The sequence below is a fragment of the Polyodon spathula genome, chromosome 16 (genome assembly GCF_017654505.1).
Source record: "Polyodon spathula isolate WHYD16114869_AA chromosome 16, ASM1765450v1, whole genome shotgun sequence".
Classification (NCBI taxonomy): Eukaryota; Metazoa; Chordata; class Actinopteri; order Acipenseriformes; family Polyodontidae; genus Polyodon; species Polyodon spathula.
This window is the reverse complement of record NC_054549.1, coordinates 918,457-938,917: the sequence shown is the minus strand read 5'-3', so window position 1 is coordinate 938,917 and position 20,461 is coordinate 918,457. Positions and strand designations below refer to the sequence as shown.

At 38.9% G+C, this 20,461-nt stretch overlaps 1 protein-coding gene across 1 annotated transcript; it reads right to left on the bottom strand.

The window, feature by feature from the left end:
* Positions 1–961: 961 nt before the first annotated feature.
* On the bottom strand, positions 962–16,658 carry LOC121328657 (ATP-dependent RNA helicase DDX19A). Its single transcript, XM_041273562.1, has 12 exons — positions 16,485–16,658; positions 12,297–12,345; positions 9,995–10,051; positions 9,223–9,358; positions 8,781–8,873; positions 8,587–8,689; positions 7,822–7,936; positions 7,136–7,313; positions 5,549–5,786; positions 5,004–5,166; positions 3,699–3,890; positions 962–2,564 (listed from the first exon to the last, which is right to left on the bottom strand). Exons 1-12 carry the CDS (start codon positions 16,539–16,541, stop codon positions 2,503–2,505), a joined length of 1,443 nt encoding a protein of 480 aa, XP_041129496.1. The 5' UTR covers positions 16,542–16,658; the 3' UTR covers positions 962–2,502.
* Positions 16,659–20,461: the final 3,803 nt, after the last annotated feature.

Sequence of the window (20,461 nt, the reverse complement as noted above, 5' to 3'; positions counted from 1 at the left end):
TAGAGGTCAATGACAAGAAATATCAGGAATAGAAGTGATCCCCAAATATGCACTCATCAACAAGGCTGCAGTTTGAAAATCACCAGAGATACCAACTACCAATGAAAAGAGGGAAACTACACCAAGTAGAAGCCGACACGTCTGCAGAAATACAGATACCAAACAATCCACTGATTTCACCAACGTGCAAGCCAATAGCCAATGAACTTTCCACTGCAGTGAGCCATGTTACGACATCCAATAAAAGAACAAGCAAGATACTTGCAGGACTCAATGACAGTGACATTAACTGCCTGAGATTGTATATATTGGTTTAAAAAAACAAAACACACATTATCTTACGTAGCTTAAAAGTGGAGCTATAGGATATGCTTACTTAACAGGAAGGCATGACGTAAGCTACACGCGAGTTCTGAATCATCTGTCCTGCAAATCATTACAGCTACCCCCCCCCCCCCCCCCCCCCCCCCCCCACCCCCCCCACCCCCCCACCCCCACACCACACCTCTTGAACTGGGGGGAGGGTCGTTCACTGCAAGTGCATCCGTAGTACTATGTACAAGCTTCAAGTATAATATTAAAAAGTAGTATGAACTTGTCAGTAAAGTGTGGGGCAGTAGTATGAACAGTCATTTCACACTGTGGGGTGGGGGGGTCGTCACAGCCTGAAACATTTCCAAAGGCGAGGGGGTTTGAGAACCCTGCGCCAAAGGATTCCTAAACTAGAGAAGCCATTTACTACATCTGTGAAAAACTACATTTTTAGAGCAAACTCATCTGGAACAAAACATTCTGTTAATTTGTCTGCATCGTTCTCCTATTTGAAAAGGTTTCTACCAGATTGCATATTTATGTGTTAACTGTAAGCGGAATGTAATAGTGATGATATTTAACTGAATAAATAGGCGTGGGTTGGAAAGGTGACAGGCAGTAGACAACAATGTAAGAACAATAGCAATGATCAGTAAGTATGCATCCTTTATTACAATAAAAGGTCATTAGAAATAACCATGAAGCCATTGCAGCAGATTCAAGGTAAGGTCAACTGTACTATATCATCTGCTGTGTACAAGTCTCATAGTTATTATAAAAGACAGGCATTTAAAACTCATCTAATTACACTCAAGCACTCTCTCATCACATCTGCAGTTAAATACAGGAGGTACCCAATTACAGTCCAAATAAAAATGCATACACCCCATAGTACAAAAACTCATAACACACACCACTTTTTTTTTTTTTTTTTTTTTTTTTTTTTTATAGTCAATTTTTTTTTTGTTCCCAAGCACAGCCTTTCTACAAATAATTGAAACAGGGTGCAGTTGTTCCTAAAGTTTTAGGAACATTTTAAATAATCCTTTAAATGTTTTTACTTGGTAAAAGTTTGACTTCCTGTCTTTGAACAGAATTTGAACTCAACTACATTGTTTAGTTTTGTTTGCGAGTGAAAACTGTGAATTTAGAAACTATTGCTTAGCATGAAAAGAAAAGCATTTTCCATTTTACAGCCATTGTAGAATCACCCAAATCAAATCTTAAACTATTGTTAAACTACTGCTCCTGAAAGGGAATATAAATTTGGATTATTATATACCAAGTTTACTAGGTTCTCCGTGGCCATGAGATCAGCGATCTTAAATGAATGTGGTCTATATACTGTACCTGACATTGCTAATGTTAAATTACTCCATATTAAAGAAGCATCGTGCTCCATTAGAACGCACTAGCATTTATAATCTATTGATCAGAAATAAGATTAGTTTCCAACTTCTAAACTGTATTACATTTTAGAATAAACCTGAATATGATTTGAAGTGCACACAGTAGCAACATATTTCTTGGCCAGGCTGTAATACAGCATAATCCATTGAAACGATCAGTTTAGGTAGCATTGTGTGTTTCCTATACTTCCATTCATCGTTTCTGGGCAGGTTTTATTTAAACAGCTTTGAGTCCTGGCATCAATAACCCCAGAATGTTAACAATGCAAAACCCTGCAAGCTAAAGCAATTCTATTTGTAATGCTGGCTCCAGAGTTTACAGCCCCACACCAGCAAGCCAAGTCCTTGCATCCTACATCAAAATGTATTACTTAGGCTAAAATATGTGAAATTGGCGAATTTCATTTCAGTGCTATTTTACTGGAGGTAACCCTTTAAAAAACTAATACAAAGAAATAAATGAATCACAAATGTGTCTGTTCTCAATCTTAAGCACTTACAGACTATTTGGCATTCAGAGCTACTAACCTGAAGTTAAAATATTAAGCATTTAAGGCTCAACTAAGACCCAATTTGAACTTTATGTAAACATTTCTTCTGCCTTTTTTAATGATTCCACAGAAAACAAAATGTACAGTCCAACTGCATCAATTTAAAATGAGGTAACTCCTATAATTTGTATGTGAAAGTATTCTCTGTGGGCTATGAAATACACCAATTGAGATTCCAGTCCAATGTGTGCAGATGTTATTGAAGACATGTTATCTGGTTTCCAGGCTCCTCAGTTGGCTATTTTCTCAATTTCGTCAAGATCGTGTGTGTCCAGCTTTTCGATTTTCTTGTCTATTTAAAAAAAAAAAAAAAATTAATTAAAGTAGCGTCAGATGACATTGTTATGTCTGAGATCATTCAGAGTGCTTCTCTTGCAATTGTTTTTATTTTTTTGTTTTGTCTTAGACTATAATTTCAGGAGCTGCTTTTCAATTGTAGTAGCCTGCCATAGACATGTAGGCTAGATCAGCCATATATATATATATATATTTAAATTAGCAAGTGCCAACACCATTTTGAGCACAATTGTGCACTGCCAAATAAACAAAAGGAAACTTGATCCTTACTGGCTGGATGGCTCTGGCTAATTAGACATTTGAGGCCGTATTGAGAAAAAGCATGCTCAGTTAAGAAGGCCAAGTTCATCATTGGTTTCCTGATTAACACTAATCCTGGACTACCTTTTTTGGATTGTATGTTTATTAAATGTATTGTTTAACCCTTTGCAGTCCTGTCAGACCAGGTCCGACATTATGATTTTCCCTTTCCGGTCCAATGTCAGACCCTGTCCGTCGAAAAGACATAAAGAACAGGTCTCTAGTCATTTTTTCTCCGGAAAAAGCTGCGAGGACCATTCAATGGCCGAGTGAGACCGATAGGAGCCCAGTGAAACCAAAAAAAAAAGGCGTGTGAGCAATAGCCCTAGCAGCTGCACCATATAGAGACAAGCAGACATAAACAAATGAGGTAGCTGCTTCTGCATCCAGCGCTCAAAGACTATCATGGACATTTGCAAAGCTTTTTGAGATGTTATAGTAATAAAATAATGACTTGGATTGCATTATTGAGGAGTTTGGTGATAAAACGAGTGATGAGGAGAGGATTTATCAGTATGCACGTCTATAAAGAGGTATGTGAAAAATACGCAAACACGGGGTGGGGCTTGGCTGGAAATGCAGTACTGATGTCGCTTAGCACTGCAATGCCCTTTTACTCAGAATGGGGGGGGGGTATTTTAAACAACGCGTGTGAAAATAACGGATCGGACGTGCCTGACAGGTGCTGAATAAATGGACCGCAAAGGGTTAATGTTTATAGCTGTCTGCCACCAAAAGGACATTTTCAAGATAATAAACCAAAACACAACCTGGCTGATTTGAACAGTTATCTGCAGCCCCTACTGCACAACACAAAGAGGGATCTTACTGAAGTGGTCCTGGATCCGGTTCAGGATGCTCATGCTCAGCTTGCTGTCCACCATGTTGATAGCCAGCCCTCGTTTACCAAAGCGGCCTGTGCGTCCGATTCTGTGCAGGTATGTCTCGTTGTCAGGATTGCCTTCTCTATCCACAGGCAGGTCAAAATTAATAACCACCGAGACCTGCTCCACGTCAATACCTGCAGGACAAAGAGGATTAATAAAGACAAGATCTGCTTCACATCAATACCTGCAGAACAGAGAATTACAATTTAAAAGCCTCTTTGAAAGGAAGTTTAAATGCTAATTAGAATGTGTGTTTTCCTTGTGAAACCACTGTATATTCAGAAAACTGAGGCAGGTCTAACCCAGGAATAACCATAACATGTATTACAAAATATCTTCCATATTTACTACAAGCAGCCTGGTAAAGTTAACTGAATCCTAAATACTTAAAAAAGGACAAAATTAGGGCCAACATCACACCATAACATGCTAGATAACTAGAATCAAATAACGAACAGGTCAACAGCAGTGCCGAATTCAAACTGTAATTCTGTCCTTCATATGGCGTATTTCTCACATGGTTTTAACTGGGAATTCTGTTATGCCAGGCAAAAGAATGCAGCCAGTACGTTAGTGGCGTGCCTGGTTGACTCAGCACTCAATACTATTATGAACCTGGTCTTCCATGTCTCATGCTTTCATCAAGTCTTACAATACCATCACTCCAATATGCTTTTTATTTCCAACACATCTCTTACTTGCAGTAAATCTTGCACCAGTCTCTACCCTTTCCAATGCAGAGCGCACTTTCTGTATTTCTTCCTAAATGGCTTTAGCATCAGCTAGTTCAGCTAATTGATTTATTTCACTCCGAGTTTCAGGAGAGTTTGAGTCTCTGTCTACTAACCCCACCCAGTCTGATTCACCATGTTACTTCACACTGCTCAACACTCTGCTAAAGAAGAGTTGCATGCAAGCTAATCGCCATTCACAGTTCAATACATATGCAACACTATTACAAAACAGTAAAAGAAACTAAATGAAATAGCAAAATCTTGCTCTAATTTATTAAGTGTTTCCTTCCCCTAAATGTAACACTATTGAGTGTTTAATAGTTATGGACACTTACAACGTGTATATATTTCATAAAAAAATCCTGCCGAGTTCTAACTGAACTTTACATAGGGATACAGCCCTCCCTCGACACACAGCAGCAACCTTCATGTTACAATGTCTCTGTGTGACCAGCTTCCTAAACTAGAGGTCCCAAAGCACTCGCTACGTTAGGCTCTCCTGTGCTAACTCACCTCTTGCACACACATTGGTGGTCACCAGTACTTTCTCTTTGCCATCTCTGAAGCGCTCGATGACGGCTGCTCTCTGCTCCACCATCATCTCCCCACTCAGCAGTGCAACCTGGTGACCTTCCCTTGATAGTTCCCCTGCCAGCCAGCCGGCTGTCTTTCGAGTCTAGCAAACAAGACAGATTGCTTTATGTATCAGGAATACATGTGATTACAGTGCAATGCAGACTGGCCTGTATCTCCCTAGGGTTCCATGTGATTACAGTGCAATGCAGTCTGGCCTGTACCTCCCTAGGGTTACACTGAAACTGTGAAAATGCTTCTGGAAATTTCCTTTTTTTATATCTGTCAGGACCTTGCATAATTTAGAGCCACTGAAAGAAATCATGATTTATGTACAGTAACATGTTGTCCATCCCTAATGAATACCAGTTTCCTTTGCCTATTCAACAAATCACTTTGTTTTTTTTCCACATTCAAATTTGGCATAACCAGCACGTTATAGTTAAAATCTACAATGAAAAAGCTATTCAAACTCTGCAGCTTACATGACAAAAGATCATAGCTTGCGCAATGGTGATCGCTCCATAAATGTTGCAGAGGGCTTGGAACTTTTCTTCTTTATTGTTACACAGCACATAGTACTGTTTGATTGTGTCCAGAGTCTCTTCCTCTCGTTTCAGCTTGATAATGTTGGGCTCCGGCACAATTCTCTGGGCAAACTTCCACACGGAGTCTTCAAAGGTGGCAGAGAACAGCAGCATCTGACAATCGCTCGGTAGCATTCTACAAAACAGATTTGTTTTTTTCATGCAAGATGATAGGCAAAAATGTGTTGACCTGGTAATGCAACAATAACTAGCACAATTCTAAACGTAGAGTGTGACACACAGACAGACTCCTTATACCCACAGGTTGATACAGTGACACAAAAAATGTCCTGAGCAACTTGGACAAGTGGTTCTTAGAATCACATACAACAGTCGGACAGACTGTCTTGATAACCCCAGAGATGGTGATGCACACAGGTCCTTTGGTAGTGTAGTTGCAATTGGAGAAGTATTGTGCTAGAGCAGTAAATTCAACATTTAAAATCAGTCTATAAGTCTTTTTTTTTTTTTAAACTTGGCAAGTCAACATTTAGCTGACATGTTAAATCTGGGTGTCTAACAAATACATCAGTGAATTAAATTTTTTTTTTCGACACTTGGCGATTTAACATTTACCTAACATAAAAATGCAAACCATTACTGTTCAGCAATTAATCTGAAAAAAAATAAATCTGGGTTTTCACAATAAATATTTACTTTGCCAACTAAAATCGGAAGCTAAGTGCCCATTGAAGCGTTTGAGTGTATGCTGCAGAGCTGCCCTTACATGCCGAGAGCCAATGTCTCTGCTTCCATGCCTCCTCTGCGTGCTACAATGCCAAAAAAATGCACACATTTCAAAGAATGTGTTTGTTAATATTTACGTATTAAGCCAAATCAGAACTTTGTTTGCTGCCGCCCCCCCCCCCCCCCCCCCCCCCCCCCCCCCCATCCCATAATTGGAAGCCACATTTTGGCTCTGTTCACTGCACTTTCACGGCATTCTCGACTTCAGACAAAGTCCTGATGGTCAATTTAAAAAGGTAAGAAAAAACTAACTAGCTGTCATTTATGAATTATTAAATTTATAAAAAAAATTCTATCCCTTAAAAGTTCATACTTCTACAGAACTGCCAGTAGTTATAGCCGCGCCCCCCAGGGGGGCACGCCCCACACTTTGCACACCACTGTGAAAGAGTCATGGAAGTCAAAAACCTACACCTGTTGTATGCATCTGTCAAAATGCAAGTCTGACATAGACAGACGCCTCCATATACCCTGTGACTCTGATCGCAATGTCTAAATTAAGTTTTATTACAACTGAAAAAGTACTTCTCTATGTAAAAATGTAAGTATGAGATAGACTCCATATACCCGCAGAATCCAAAAACCAATCACAATCAATGCCAATACTCAATAACTAGAGAATGTCCTTAGCAAGTTTCATCCCAATTGGATAAGTAAGTAGTAGAGCATGACATTTGTACTAACAGTGTCTTTACTGTATCACCACAGGAAGGGGTTTATTCATTTATTTACTCTTACCTCTGTATACGAATACTCTGGTCCTGGTGGCCCTGCGTGGCTATCATGACGTCTGCCTCATCCAGCACAAACACTTTAATTTTCTTGGCATCAATAAACTTGAGCTTGGCACACCAGTCCAGGACTGTTCCGGGGGTCCCAATCACAATCTGTTCCTGAATCTTCATTCCCCTCTCAACTATTAAAACAAGGCTTCAACATTATGCACCCACAATGCACATAGCAGAAATCACTTACATATTTCCATATGTCAATGCAGCCATTACTTATTTTAGTATTAACTCATTTATTTGAGTCCTTTGTGCACTTTTTTCTATTCTTTCTTGATAAACTTGGCAATTTCAGGAACCAAACCATGTGTAATGCCCATTTTGTCCCCAGTTTGAATGCCAGTTTCCACCGTCTAGTCGATTGCTTCTTTTAACCTGGTGAAGGTATGCAGTAGGTGTTGCCAAGCTATTGAACTCTGATGCAGAGTTTAGCTTTACATTGACCAGCAGTGATTGCTGTGGTGCTGTGAGGCTAACCAACCCCAGCTCAGCACTACCGGTATTTGAACCTGCTCCTGACCTCATGACTTCCCCCACACTCCACCCGATTCTTATGAACTCACTGTCTGTGTGTGTATAGGATGCAGTTCTGTTTTATACGGGCAAAGGGCTGCCAATGAACCCCGGGTTACTCACGCTTGTTGCCTCTGACTGCATATGCAAGTTTAACTTCAGTGTAGCTCTTTCCCATCTGCTCAATTACCTTCCCTGTCTGTAAGGCAAGCTCATAGGTTGGGGAAACACACAAGCACTGCAAAAAATAAACCAGAAAAACAAACACATTAGAAAACAGCATCATGCCAACAAATTTGCCTCTGAGCTAGAAACTAATTGTAATGATTAAAAAGGAATTACTTCAATACATTTAATTTAGCAATATTTGCATATGTTGTACATTTTTTCATTATATCTGTTAAATGAAAACTTCAGAATTGTCATCCTTTCTTACAAAATGTCTTACCATAGTCTGTCTATAAGAAGTCAAAAATACATGCAAATAAAGGAACAAAATGGGGACTAGTGATAATATAGCTGGTGCTAAAAAGAGGTAAGAAAATTGACTTAACTAAGTCAGTGTGTTGTACGGGACACTGACAGGTTTTCAAACCAATCAATAACTGTGTTGGTAGGTTACTTTGCAGCGTTTAATGCAGTAAGAAAGGCATCCAATTCAATTCATGAAAATGTGCACAAAACAGTAGGATGCCGTATGAGCCAGTGGTTAAAAGAAAAGGGCTTGTAACCAGGTGGTCCTCGGTTCAAATCCCGGTTCTCTTAGTTACTCTAGTCTTTTTGACAAGCATTAAAGAAATTCCACTTTGCTTTCTCTTCTACATACGTCTTTTAGCAAATGCACATACTTAAATTGTGTGTAGGCAGTGAACACAATGTATTTCTCACCTGAGGATATTTCTTGGCAGGATCTACGTGACTCAGCATTGCCAATACAAAGGCAGCCGTTTTACCTGTGCCAGACTGGGACTGTGCGATCAGATTCTGTGGCCTGGAATCAAACAAAGAAAACAAACATTGGTGTAGATTTCAACCCCCACAGATGCCTAAAAACACCCAGGCGAACACTGCCCTATACTTACGGCTCAGCAAGCATCATGGGCAAAGCATTCTCCTGGATTTTGGAGGGCCTGTTGAACCCCATGGCATACACACCCTGTAGCAACTGGGGTTTCCTGAAAAAACAAACCAAGGAAAAGACAGATCTGATTTTTAACAATAGCAATAAAACCACACATGTATAAAAGAACAAACATGTCTGTGTTTGATGATTGTTCAAAGCATCTCCGTGGACATCACATGCCTAAATGTTAAATCATCATAACCCTTGGCACAAAATTAAATCAACAAGTTACATTATGCCAACTCAGATAGTAGTACAGCAGGCTGACGCATTAAAAAAATGTTTCTCTGATGGCTGTTTCTCAAATGGCTGAAGTGGTTTTATATTCAACTTAACCTGCAACAAGGCCATTGCACTGGTATTTGTAGTCAATAAAACACAACTATCTGAAGCAAACTTACAGTCTTAGCTCCTCAAATGACTTGACAGAATAGAGAGGGGAATTAGGATCCCTCTGTAGAACTTCTACTTGATTCGTTGTATTCACCAGGTTACTGCGGATCAATTTATTCAATAAAGACTGAGCAGCTTTGTCCTCTGGGGAATAAAAAAAATCATTTTAAATAAAGGTAAGAATACATCAGAATATGCAAACTGCTTTTATTTTTTAACCAGTATGCATAATCATGCTGGAGAACGCAGAAGAAATGGGCAAATCCCTATTGTACAACCAAGTTCTTACTAATTGAATTATTCCAATTCGTGTGACTATCCTGTGGCTATGATGCACTACACCAACAGCCCTGAGGAGTAGCTCCCAGTGCAGTGCAAACAGAGAGGTCTCGTCCAATGATTTGGACGAGACCAAATCTCTTGCGTGTCACAATGCTGACCACGTCTGTACTGACATGCTTGTTGACATGACAATGAAGCATTGTTAAGATAATGTGCTATTTGTGTTCCTCTATCACAAGAATGCAAGTGTAACAGAATTATAGGCCAAAGGAGAGCCATCACCACACTGCTTTATATCAGACTCCAAAGTGTAATGAGGGAGCACTGCATGTTTTTTTATTGGTGGTTTGAAGTGGTTTTCACTTGATTGACAGCTGTGTTGAGGGAAGAGCTGATTGCAGAGACACGTACTATCACACCTGATGCTGGCTCCACAAGGAATTAAAAGGAACTGCACTTCCATTGACCAGAATCCTACTTTATTTCACAGTTACACACCTTTATCTTCATCGTCTGGTTTGGTTTCTGCACTTTCAGCTGGTTTAACATCAGTGCCTGAAAATCAAACATTTTATTAAATACAAAACAACATTAACTGTGCATTTCTATCAGTAAAGAAAATAAATTTCAATCAGAATATTGCTTGTACAATTGCTTGGCTGGTATCAAGCATTCATTTCTTTATCAGATGTATTCATATTTTTAATTTAGAGTGCCCAATTCAGAATGTCCATTATTGTTCCTTCACTGCAGCAATTCCTCAAAGCATCTGAGGAGAACAAGGTCACTGGGTTATTTCTGATCCAGCGAGCCCAAGCCAGCTGCCTCTTTATATCTGGAAACAGGAGAGGATACTGGCGAGCGAGTTAGTCAAAAAACACAAAGATAACACAGTCGTGTCGCTCCAGTGCAGTGATTTCACTGTCTAAATAGGGTGGCACAGCTGCCTGCTAAACTCAGTAATACTGTTATTTAAAAACATAAACTTAGATAAAACACACTGAACTGATTAAACTAAACTACAAACACTGAACATTTAAACAACAGAAAGCAAACATGCCTAGTAAATACTACACATTTTTAAAAGATGCAACATCATACAATGATTATTATTTGTTCTTCTTTTTAGCCTGCACACTGCAGCATCATCCTGCCATTTAAATATGTAATTGAGCCATGTGTGCTCAACGCTCACTCACTGTCAACAGCCGGTTGGGTGTTTATAGTTAACCTTGCCCAACAGCAAGGAAACGTACACCAGTACGGTGGTGGTTTTATTTGAAACATTGTTAACTTGATTGCTAAGTCACAAAGTACTACATTGTGGTTTATATATAAAACCGCTGTCTGCCACTACAGGATTTTTCTCGCTACCCCGAGGAGCGCTCGAGTACCCCCAGGGGTATGCGTACCCCAGTTTGAATAGCAATTTATAGTATTGTACTAAGTAAAACAAATGTGAAAAATCCCAGAATGTATGGACAACTTTTGTAACTGAACAATTCATAATCACAAATCTATGTACCTGTATTTTACATATAAAAGACACACACACGGAACAGAATTGCAATATTTAATATAGGAACAATATATTTTTAAGTTATATATAACAGGCTATATGTATACTTGTGTCAAAGTATGCTTTTAGTAGCCAATGCTACATATTAGTAGGCTGTAGCATACATGGCGTAGGGGTCAGGACTGGTAGGTGATGCAACACAACAATATTGATTCAATGGTAAGGGGGCGCGGCTCTCGTATAGCGGATCGGCGCTGTAGCTGCTGTGCTGGAGGTGCCGGGTTCAATCTCTGCCTGTGCAATGCATTTCATTTTTTTTTTTTCTTTTTTAAAAATATTTTAAATAAATAAATAAACATAGTATTCAAAGTTTAGACTACATACAACACCAAGCAAGTTTGTCGGTGCTTGCGGGGGGAGGTCTCATTTTGATAAAAAACAACAACAAAAAAATGCAAGGGGCAATCAGTATTTGTTGTGCGTAAACATGCCCTTTCAAGTTTAAAACTTAAGCATGAACAAATCAAAATAATTAAGACGTTTAGGTTTCTTAAAAAAAAAAAAAAAAACTTTTACGAAAAACCATACTTTTAAAATATTGTTTGTACCAAATCGCTGATTTTGCGCCCCAGCCCTCTGAAGTTCCTGTTTGGAAGCACACCAAAACAAACCACAATCCTTAGTACTGTACTAAAGCTGGGGATCAGCTAGTCCCCAACTTTGTTCCCCTTCTTTATTCGTTGCTATTGGTATTAAGTTAGTACGCAGCTGGGGATGATCCCAAGATAGTACCATACTAGCTGTAAGTAACTTCATACGCAACTCCATACTAACTCTGCAAGTTCATTGCAACTGACCCAATGGGCCCAGATTTCACCAACAAGATAAAACAAACTTGTTAAGAATTATGGTAAATGTCTGAATGACATAATAAAAGCAAAAGGAGGACACACAAAATACTAAAAGAGAGGTGCCAATACTTTTGTCATGAGCAAATACTTTAAATAAGATGCTTGTTTGTTTTTTGATAAAGATTATTTAATAAAATTACTAGAAATTGTGTATTTTGCTTTTTGTTTTACTGAAGTGGTTAAAGTTTATTAAATGCTTTTCCTTACCTTGAATTGTGGTAGAAAATTTGTCTGTGACTGCACATATACTGGTATCAGGATCGATCATGCTAGCAACGCAGCCATGTGGTCAGTGAAGTGGATGAGGTAGCATTAAAAGACTCTCCCCAGCTAATCACATATTTATTAGGTAAAGCATGCACAAACTTACCATTGGCTTCCACTTTGGGCTTCTCATCTTTGATCTGCAAAGTACCCAACTGTAAGAACAACAAAAACAAATAGTGGGCCTCGGGAAAGGGGGGGGGGGGGGGGGGGGGGGGGGAACAGGGGGGGGGGGGGGGGGGGGGGGGGGGGTCGGGGGGGGGGGTTGGGGTCAGCTTCCGGAAAGGACTAATGCATTTCCAGTCCAGTGGATTTTTAAAATGATTTTGACTGAATAAAAACAAGCTATGCACCTAAACTCAAAAACATGTGACCTTAACCATTATGGGTTTCCTTAAAACTGATAGATAACTGGGACCAAAACACCCATGTTCCACTCTGACATGCTGATAAATCCAATCTTTAGCTGGGACAAGTATATATATATAAAACAACTAGTAACCTAATGTATTAAAGTTGCATTTACAACTAAGAATATGATTTGTTTGATACCAATATGAAGTGCATTTTTAAGAAAGAATATGGTTGACACATCATCCATAAAGACAAAAATACCTCCAGTTCCTTCTCTGTTGAGAACACATGGTTAACACATCTTTAGAAAGAGCTTCAAAAGAGCTTTCCCATGTGTACTTCAAATATTCAACATGCCCTCCATATCAGATACACATTCATCAGAATCTTCAATACCTCAAGAAGCATGGGAGATTGACGTTTTGGATTTGAGTTTTATCTGCATCCAAAGGATATTTTTTATGATTTTTTAAGATCTTGAACAGGTAAGCACATAAATGTATTTTAATCCAAGATTATGTTCCCCAATTTTTGAGTTTTCCAGTATCAAAAGTAAGCTTAGCATCTACCACTGAGAGGACAACATTTACTTTGATATTTTATATGCAAATATTATGGAAACCAAACCCCTTAAAATGCTTTTTTTTTTTTTTTTTTTTTTTATCTGGTTCCTGTACTATTTGGTTGTAGTTCCGCTGCAAGAGAGTTACCAAATGTTAACAAGGAATTACAGGACACAATATCCAAATGCAGGGATGGAAATGAGGCTCCCATTGCTAGCAGTTTGATCCATTCCTGGTTTTACGAGTTGAACAAGACACACCTGTGCTTGTTACCTATACACTGGGGCATTTTAAAACCTGAAATGGATGACACTGCTAAGCAACAGGAGTCTTACTGCTATCCTTGAAATGTATCAGGATTCATAGTACTGCTTCTGTTTTGAGTTTGAGTTCATAATGGCGAGAACTACAGTACAGAGATAGAATTATTCACATAACGGAGCACCCCCTGAGTGTAAAAGTTGTGTCCTGGTAAACTATTGTGCAGTCTGGAAGAGATTAGCCTCATGGGGGACGTCAAACAAGGTCCTCATATAAAGGTCCATGCATAGAAAAATAAACAAACTGCAATATTGCATTATGCTATCTAATATAATAGCGACTTAGTGGGTCCTACTTAGTTACAATCCTTTTTGTTTTGCCTTTTTAATCCCCAAATATCAGATACTCATACAAGGAAATAAAGGTATGAGCTATGTCAGCAAAAATGCTGATAACTACCAATAATATAAATAAAAACCAAAGACACAGCATAACATCCCTAGTTCATATTGTATTTTAATAGTACTACTTAAACGCCACTGTGTTTAAATATGAATCTTACACTAACGCCACTGCTCTGTTACACTTCTAAGTCAAGTCGCATTTGACATTAATAAATAATAACCACAACATGAAAAGTATTTTTTGGTTCGCATGACAATCAAAGAGGGCACGCAATGACATTTAATATAGAAAAGTGTAAGGTACTGCACGCAGGAAATAAAACGTTAACTGCTTTTGGAGATATTTTTTGTTGTAAATGTTATTTGTGGATGTTTTTTGTTTATTTTTTGCTTATGTGCAATGCACACAGGATGGCGAAGGAATAAAAAAGAGCTTCTACAGGAAATAAAAATGTCATATAAATATCATATAGGAGATACTGAACTTAAAGAAGGACTCCATGAAAAAGACCTAGGAGTTTTTGTTGACTCAGAAATGTCTTCATCTAGACAATGTGGGGAAGCTATAAAAAAGGCTAACAAGATGCTCGGATACATTGTGAAAAGTGTTGAATTTAAATCAAGGGAAGTAGGTGGAAAATTACCTATATGGTAACAGGGTACTGGGAGACAGTCAACATGGTTTTAGGAAAGGGAGATCGTGCCTAACTAACTTGCTTGATTTTTTTGAGGATGCAACATCCATAATGGATAATTGCAAAGCATATGACATGGTTTATTTAGATTTCCAGAAAGCTTTTGACAAAGTCCCGCACAAAAGATTAATTCTCAAACTGAACGCAGTTGGAATTCAAGGAAACACATGTACATGGATTAGGGAGTGGTTAACATGTAGAAAACAGAAAGTACTGATTAGAGGAAAAACCTCAGAATGGAGTGTGGTAACCAGCGGTGTACCACAGGGATCAGTATTAGGTCCTCTGCTATTCCTAATCTACATTAATGATTTAGATTCTGGTATAGTAAGCAAACTTGTTAAATTTGCAGACGACACAAAAGTAGGAGGAGTGGCAAACACTGTTGCAGCAGCAAAGGTCATTCAAAATGATCTAGACAAGATTCAGAACTGGGCAGACACATGGCAAATGACATTTAATAGAGAAAAGTGTAAGGTACTGCACGCAGGAAATAAAAATGTACATTATAAATATCATATGGGAGATATTGAAATTGGAGAAGGAATCTATGAAAAAGACCTAGGAGTTTTTGTTGACTCAGAAATGTCTTCATCTAGACAATGTGGAGAAGCTATAAAAAAGGCTAACAAGATGCTCGGATACATTGTGAAAAGTGTTGAATTTAAATCAAGGGAAGTAATGTTAAAACTGTACAATGCACTAGTAAGACCTCATCTTGAATATTGTGTGCAGTTCTGGTCACCTCGCTATAAAAAAGATATTGCTGCTCTAGAAAGAGTGCAAAGAAGAGCGACCAGAATTATTCCGGGCTTAAAAGGCATGTCATATGCAGACAGGCTAAAAGAATTGAATCTGTTCAGTCTTGAACAAAGAAGACTAGGTGGCGACCTAATTCAAGCATTCAAAATTCTAAAAGGTATTGACAGTGTCGACCCAAGGGACTTTTTCAGCCTGAAAAAAGAAACAAGGACCAGGGGTCACAAATGGAGTTTAGAAAAAGGGGCATTCAGAACAGAAAATAGGAGACACTTTTTTACACAGAGAATTGTGAGGGTCTGGAATCAACTCCCCAGTAATGTTGTTGAAGCTGACACCCTGGGATCCTTCAAGAAGCTGCTTGATGAGATTTTGGGATCAATAAGCTACTAACAACCAAACGAGCAAGATGGGCCGAATGGCCTCCTCTCATTTGTAAACTTTCTTATGTTCTTATGTTCTTATGTTCTTAATGTTAAAACTGTACAATGCATTAGTAAGACCTCATCTTGAATATTGTGTTCAGTGCTGGTCACCTCGCTATAAGAAAGATATTGCTGCTCTAGAAAGAGTGCAAAGAAGAGCGACCAGAATTATTCCGGGTTTAAAAGGCATGTCACATGCAGACAGGCTAAAAGAATTGAATCTGTTCAGTCTTGAACAAAAGAAGACTAGGTGGCGACCTAATTCAAGCATTCACAATTCTAAAAGGTATTGACAATGTCGACCCAAGGGTCTTTTTCGACCTGAAAAAAGAAACAGGGACCAGGGGTCACAAATGGAGATTAGACAAAGGGGCATTCAGAAGAGAAAATAGGAGGCACGTTTTTACACAGAGAATCGGGAGGGTCTGGAGTCAACTCCCCAGTAATGTTGTTGAAGCTGACACCCTGGGATCCTTCAAGAAGCTGCTTGATGAGATTCTGGGATCAATAAGCTACTAACAACCAAACGAGCAAGATGGGCCGAATGGCCTCCTCTCGTTTGTAAACTTTCTTATGTTCTTAAAAGGAATCTGTCACCATCATAATGAAACTACAACGACATGTATTAATGACATCACTGAGAGATGTGGCTCAAGTTTGGGCCGGTCTGTGGACCACACCGGCAATATATTGAACTGATACTGAAATTGATACTGGATCGCTGTTTACAGCTGAATCGCACACAGCGTGTTTATAAAAACTGCACAGTGACGTGTGGCGACATTTCGTACCTTACCACGGCCCATCTTAAATAAACGACAAACCACACTTACCGACTCCGCGGCAGCTTCTTGTTCGTCGACAGCCAGAGCCCATGAATCAGTGGCCATGGTTTCTGCTTAGGTTGAATTAATTAATCTTTACTTACAACTACGTTCAATTGAAATAAATCAACTCAGGGGACCCGCTTCTGTACTGCTCCTTTAGAAGCGCGGAGAGGAAAGAATGCGCATGCGCGGTACTGCTTAACAAGCGTCCGTCTTGGAACAAGGGCTGTGCGTCACAGAGTCCTCGTATGTAAAAATATCCTGCACCAGTTCTGTATGTTGATTTTGAGGGAAGTCGCTGATGATATATGAACGGTATAGAGCGGATGTATATGGCGAGATGTGCGGGTATGTCTGTTGTGACGGCATACCTGTTGCTGTGAGAAAGCGGATTTGGGGGTCCTGTAATATGGTAGTGCATCACTCCAAAAATAAAAGCCCTTAGTAACTCCTGTTTTTGAATGGAAAGTTGTGTCGTGTTGTGAAACCTGTTATTTTCTCCCTAAGCACTTTGAAACATACCCATGACACATAGTCTGCAGTGTGATTGCATTACACCGTGTAACAACATTTTTTTTTTTTTTTTTTTTTGTTCCTGGGTAGTAAGTGTTATTTCCTAATTGCTTATGCCTCAAAAGTATAGAAAATGGCTATTATTCCCCACAAACTTTGCTTTTGTGACCAGGACAGGTACATTTCAAAATATCACTATTTCCAATGAGAAAACGGGCAAATTTGTGTTTTTTCGTTCACATAAAGTCAGTGTGGCAGAGCAAACCTCTGCCCTTTTTAAATTGGCAGGGATGAGGTTAATTACCCCTACCTGCCTGGGTTTATTATGTTCAGGTGGCATGGGGTTGATTAGTTGATTAGGTTAATTAATGATCAATCAGCGCCCAGCCACCTGACATAAAAGGAGGCCTCTGCTTCTCATTTAGGAGAAGGGAGCTGAGGAAGCAGGTTGGTGTTGGTGTTGGTGTTGGTGTTGGTGTTGGTGTTGGTGTTGGTGTTGGTGTTGGTGTTGGTGTTGGTGTTGGTGTTGGTGTTGGTGTTGGTGTTGGTGTTGGTGTTGGTGTTGGTGTTGGTGTTGGTGTTGGTGTTGGTGTTGGTGTTGGTGTTTTGCCCAGCCTGGAAACCTTTATTTTTGTGAATTTTGTTTTATTTGTGTTTAAATCCCTTTATTTTGCCATTGTGCACTTTTGTTTTGTGTTATTTATAATAAAATTAGTATTTTTTTTGAACTGCAGACTGTCTCTGGGCCTCTATCCACTTGCCAGCCTGCCACAGTCATAAAAAAACAACAGGAAAGACAGGCAGGACAGAAGAGGAGGAGAGGTAGCGCTATACATAAGAAACAGTTTTGAAGCCCAGGTGTTAAACCTGGACAAAGAAAATAAAACTGAATCAATATGGGTCGGAATAATGGACAAAAATTCAAAGGGCATAATAATAGGAGCATGCTATAGACAGCTAGATTCAGACAGTGAGCAAAATAATTTGTTATACAATGACATTAGAAATGCATGTAGCAAAGGAGGAGCCATACTAATGGGGGATTTCAACTTCCCCCATATAAAATGGGGAAAACACAGTGGGTAGCACGAAAGATGAAATAGAAATGGTGGAAATGACAAATGACTGCTTCCTAACACAATTTGTCAAGGCGCCCACTAGAGGGGAGGCATGCCTTGATTTAGTCTTTTCAAATAACGAAGACAGAATAACTAAAACAGAGGTCAGAGAACCACTGGCAAACTCAGACCACAACATGGTCTCATTTGAAGTGTTTTTTAAATCCCCAAAAGTAATGACTAAAGCTAAGGTTTACAATTTTAGAAAAGCAAACTATGAAGGTATGAAACAGAGACTAACAGAAGTAGATTGGAGTAAAATAGAGAAAACACCCACAGAAGAAGGATGGTTGTTCTTCAAAAATGTAGTACTAGAGGCGCAAAACAATTATATCCCTAAAGTAGACAAATCTAAATGTAAAACTAAATTGCCAAAATGGTTTAATAGATCAATTAAAAAAAAAAATTCAGCGAAAAGACACTTTACAGAGCATTAAAAAAGGACCAAAAAGAAAGTACGCAGAAAGAGTACACGGAACTGCAAACGCAAGTCAAAAAGGAAGTTAGAAAGGCCAAGAGAGAAATAGAAATGAACATTGCTAAGGGAGCTAAAACCAATTCCAAAATGTTTTTCCAATATTACAACAGCAAGCGAACATTCAAAGAGGAGATTAAATGTTTGAGATACAAATGGCAAAATGGTAGATGAAGAAAAAAAAATAGCAAATATATTAAATGATTACTTTTCACAAGTTTTTACAAAGGAAGATACTGACAACATGCCCCACATGTCATCCAGTTCCTATCCAGTTTTAAATAACTTTAGCATAACTGAGGCAGAAGTGTTAAAGGGACTAGGAGCTCTTAAAATAAACAAATCCCCTGGGCCGGATGAGATCCTCCCAGTAGTACTCAAAGAAATGAAAGAAGTAATTTACAAACCGCTAACCAAGATCATGCAGCAGTCTCTTGACACAGGGGTGGTACCGACAGACTGGAAAATTGCAAACGTAATACTGATCCACAAAAAGGGAAACAAAACTGAACCAGGTAACTACAGACCAGTAAGCCTGACTTCTATTATAGGCAAACTTATGGAAACTATAAGATCCAAAATGGAAAATTACCTATATGGTAACAGGGTCCTGGGAGACAGTCAACATGGTTTTAGGAAAGGGAGATCGTGTCTAACTAACTTGCTTGATTTTTTTGAGGATGCAACATCGATAATGGATAATTGCAAAGCATATGACATGGTTTATTTAGATTTCCAGAAAGCTTTTGACAAAGTCCTGCACAAAAGATTAATTCTCAAACTGAACGCAGTTGGGATTCAAGAAAACACATGTACATGGATTAGGGAGTGGTTAACATGTAGAAAACAGAAAGTACTGATTAGAAAAACCTTAGAATGGAGTGTGGTAACCAGTGGAGTACCACAGGGATCAGTATTAGGTCCTCTGCTATTCCTAATCTACATTAATGATTTAGATTCTGGTATAGTAAGCAAACTTGTTAAATTTGCAGATGACACAAAAGTAGGAGGAGTGGCAAACACTGTTGTAGCAGCAAAGGTCATTCAAAATGATCTAGACAAGATTCAGAACTGGGCAGACACATGGCAAATGACATTTAATAGAGAAAAGTGTAAGGTACTGCACGCAGGAAATAAAAATGTACATTATAAATATCATATGGGAGATACTGAAATTGGAGAAGGAATCTATGAAAAAGTCATTTTTGTTGACTCAGAAATGTCTTCATTTAGACAATGTGGGGAAGCTGTAAAAAAGGCCAACAAGATGCTTGGATACATTGTGAAAAGTGTTGAATTTAAATCAAGGGAAGTAATGTTGTACAATGCACTAGTAAGACCTCATCTTGAATATTGTGTTCAGTTCTGGTCACCTCGCTATAAAAAAAGATATTGTTGCTCTAGAAAGAGTGCAAAGAAGAGTGACCAGAATTATTCCGGGCTTAAAAGGCATGTCATATGCAGACAGCTAAAAGAATTGAATCTGTTCAGTCTTGAACAAAAAAGACTACGTGGCGACCTAATTCAAGCATTCAAAATTCTAAAAGGTATTGACAGTGTCGACCCAAGGGACTTTTTCAGCCTGAAAAAAGAAACAAGGAGCAGGGGTCACAAATGGAGATTAGACAAAGGGGCATTCAGAACAGAAAATAGGAGGCACTTTTTTACACAGAGAATTGTGAGGGTCTGGAATCAACTCCCCAGTAATGTTGTTGAAGCTGACACCCTGGGATCCTTCAAGAAGCTGCTTGATGAGATTCTGGGATCAATAAGCTACTAACAACCAAACGAGCAAGATGGGCTGAATGGCCTCCTCTCGTTTGTAAACTTTCTTATGTTCTTAACATATGAATCCAAATTAACATGTATTTATACTA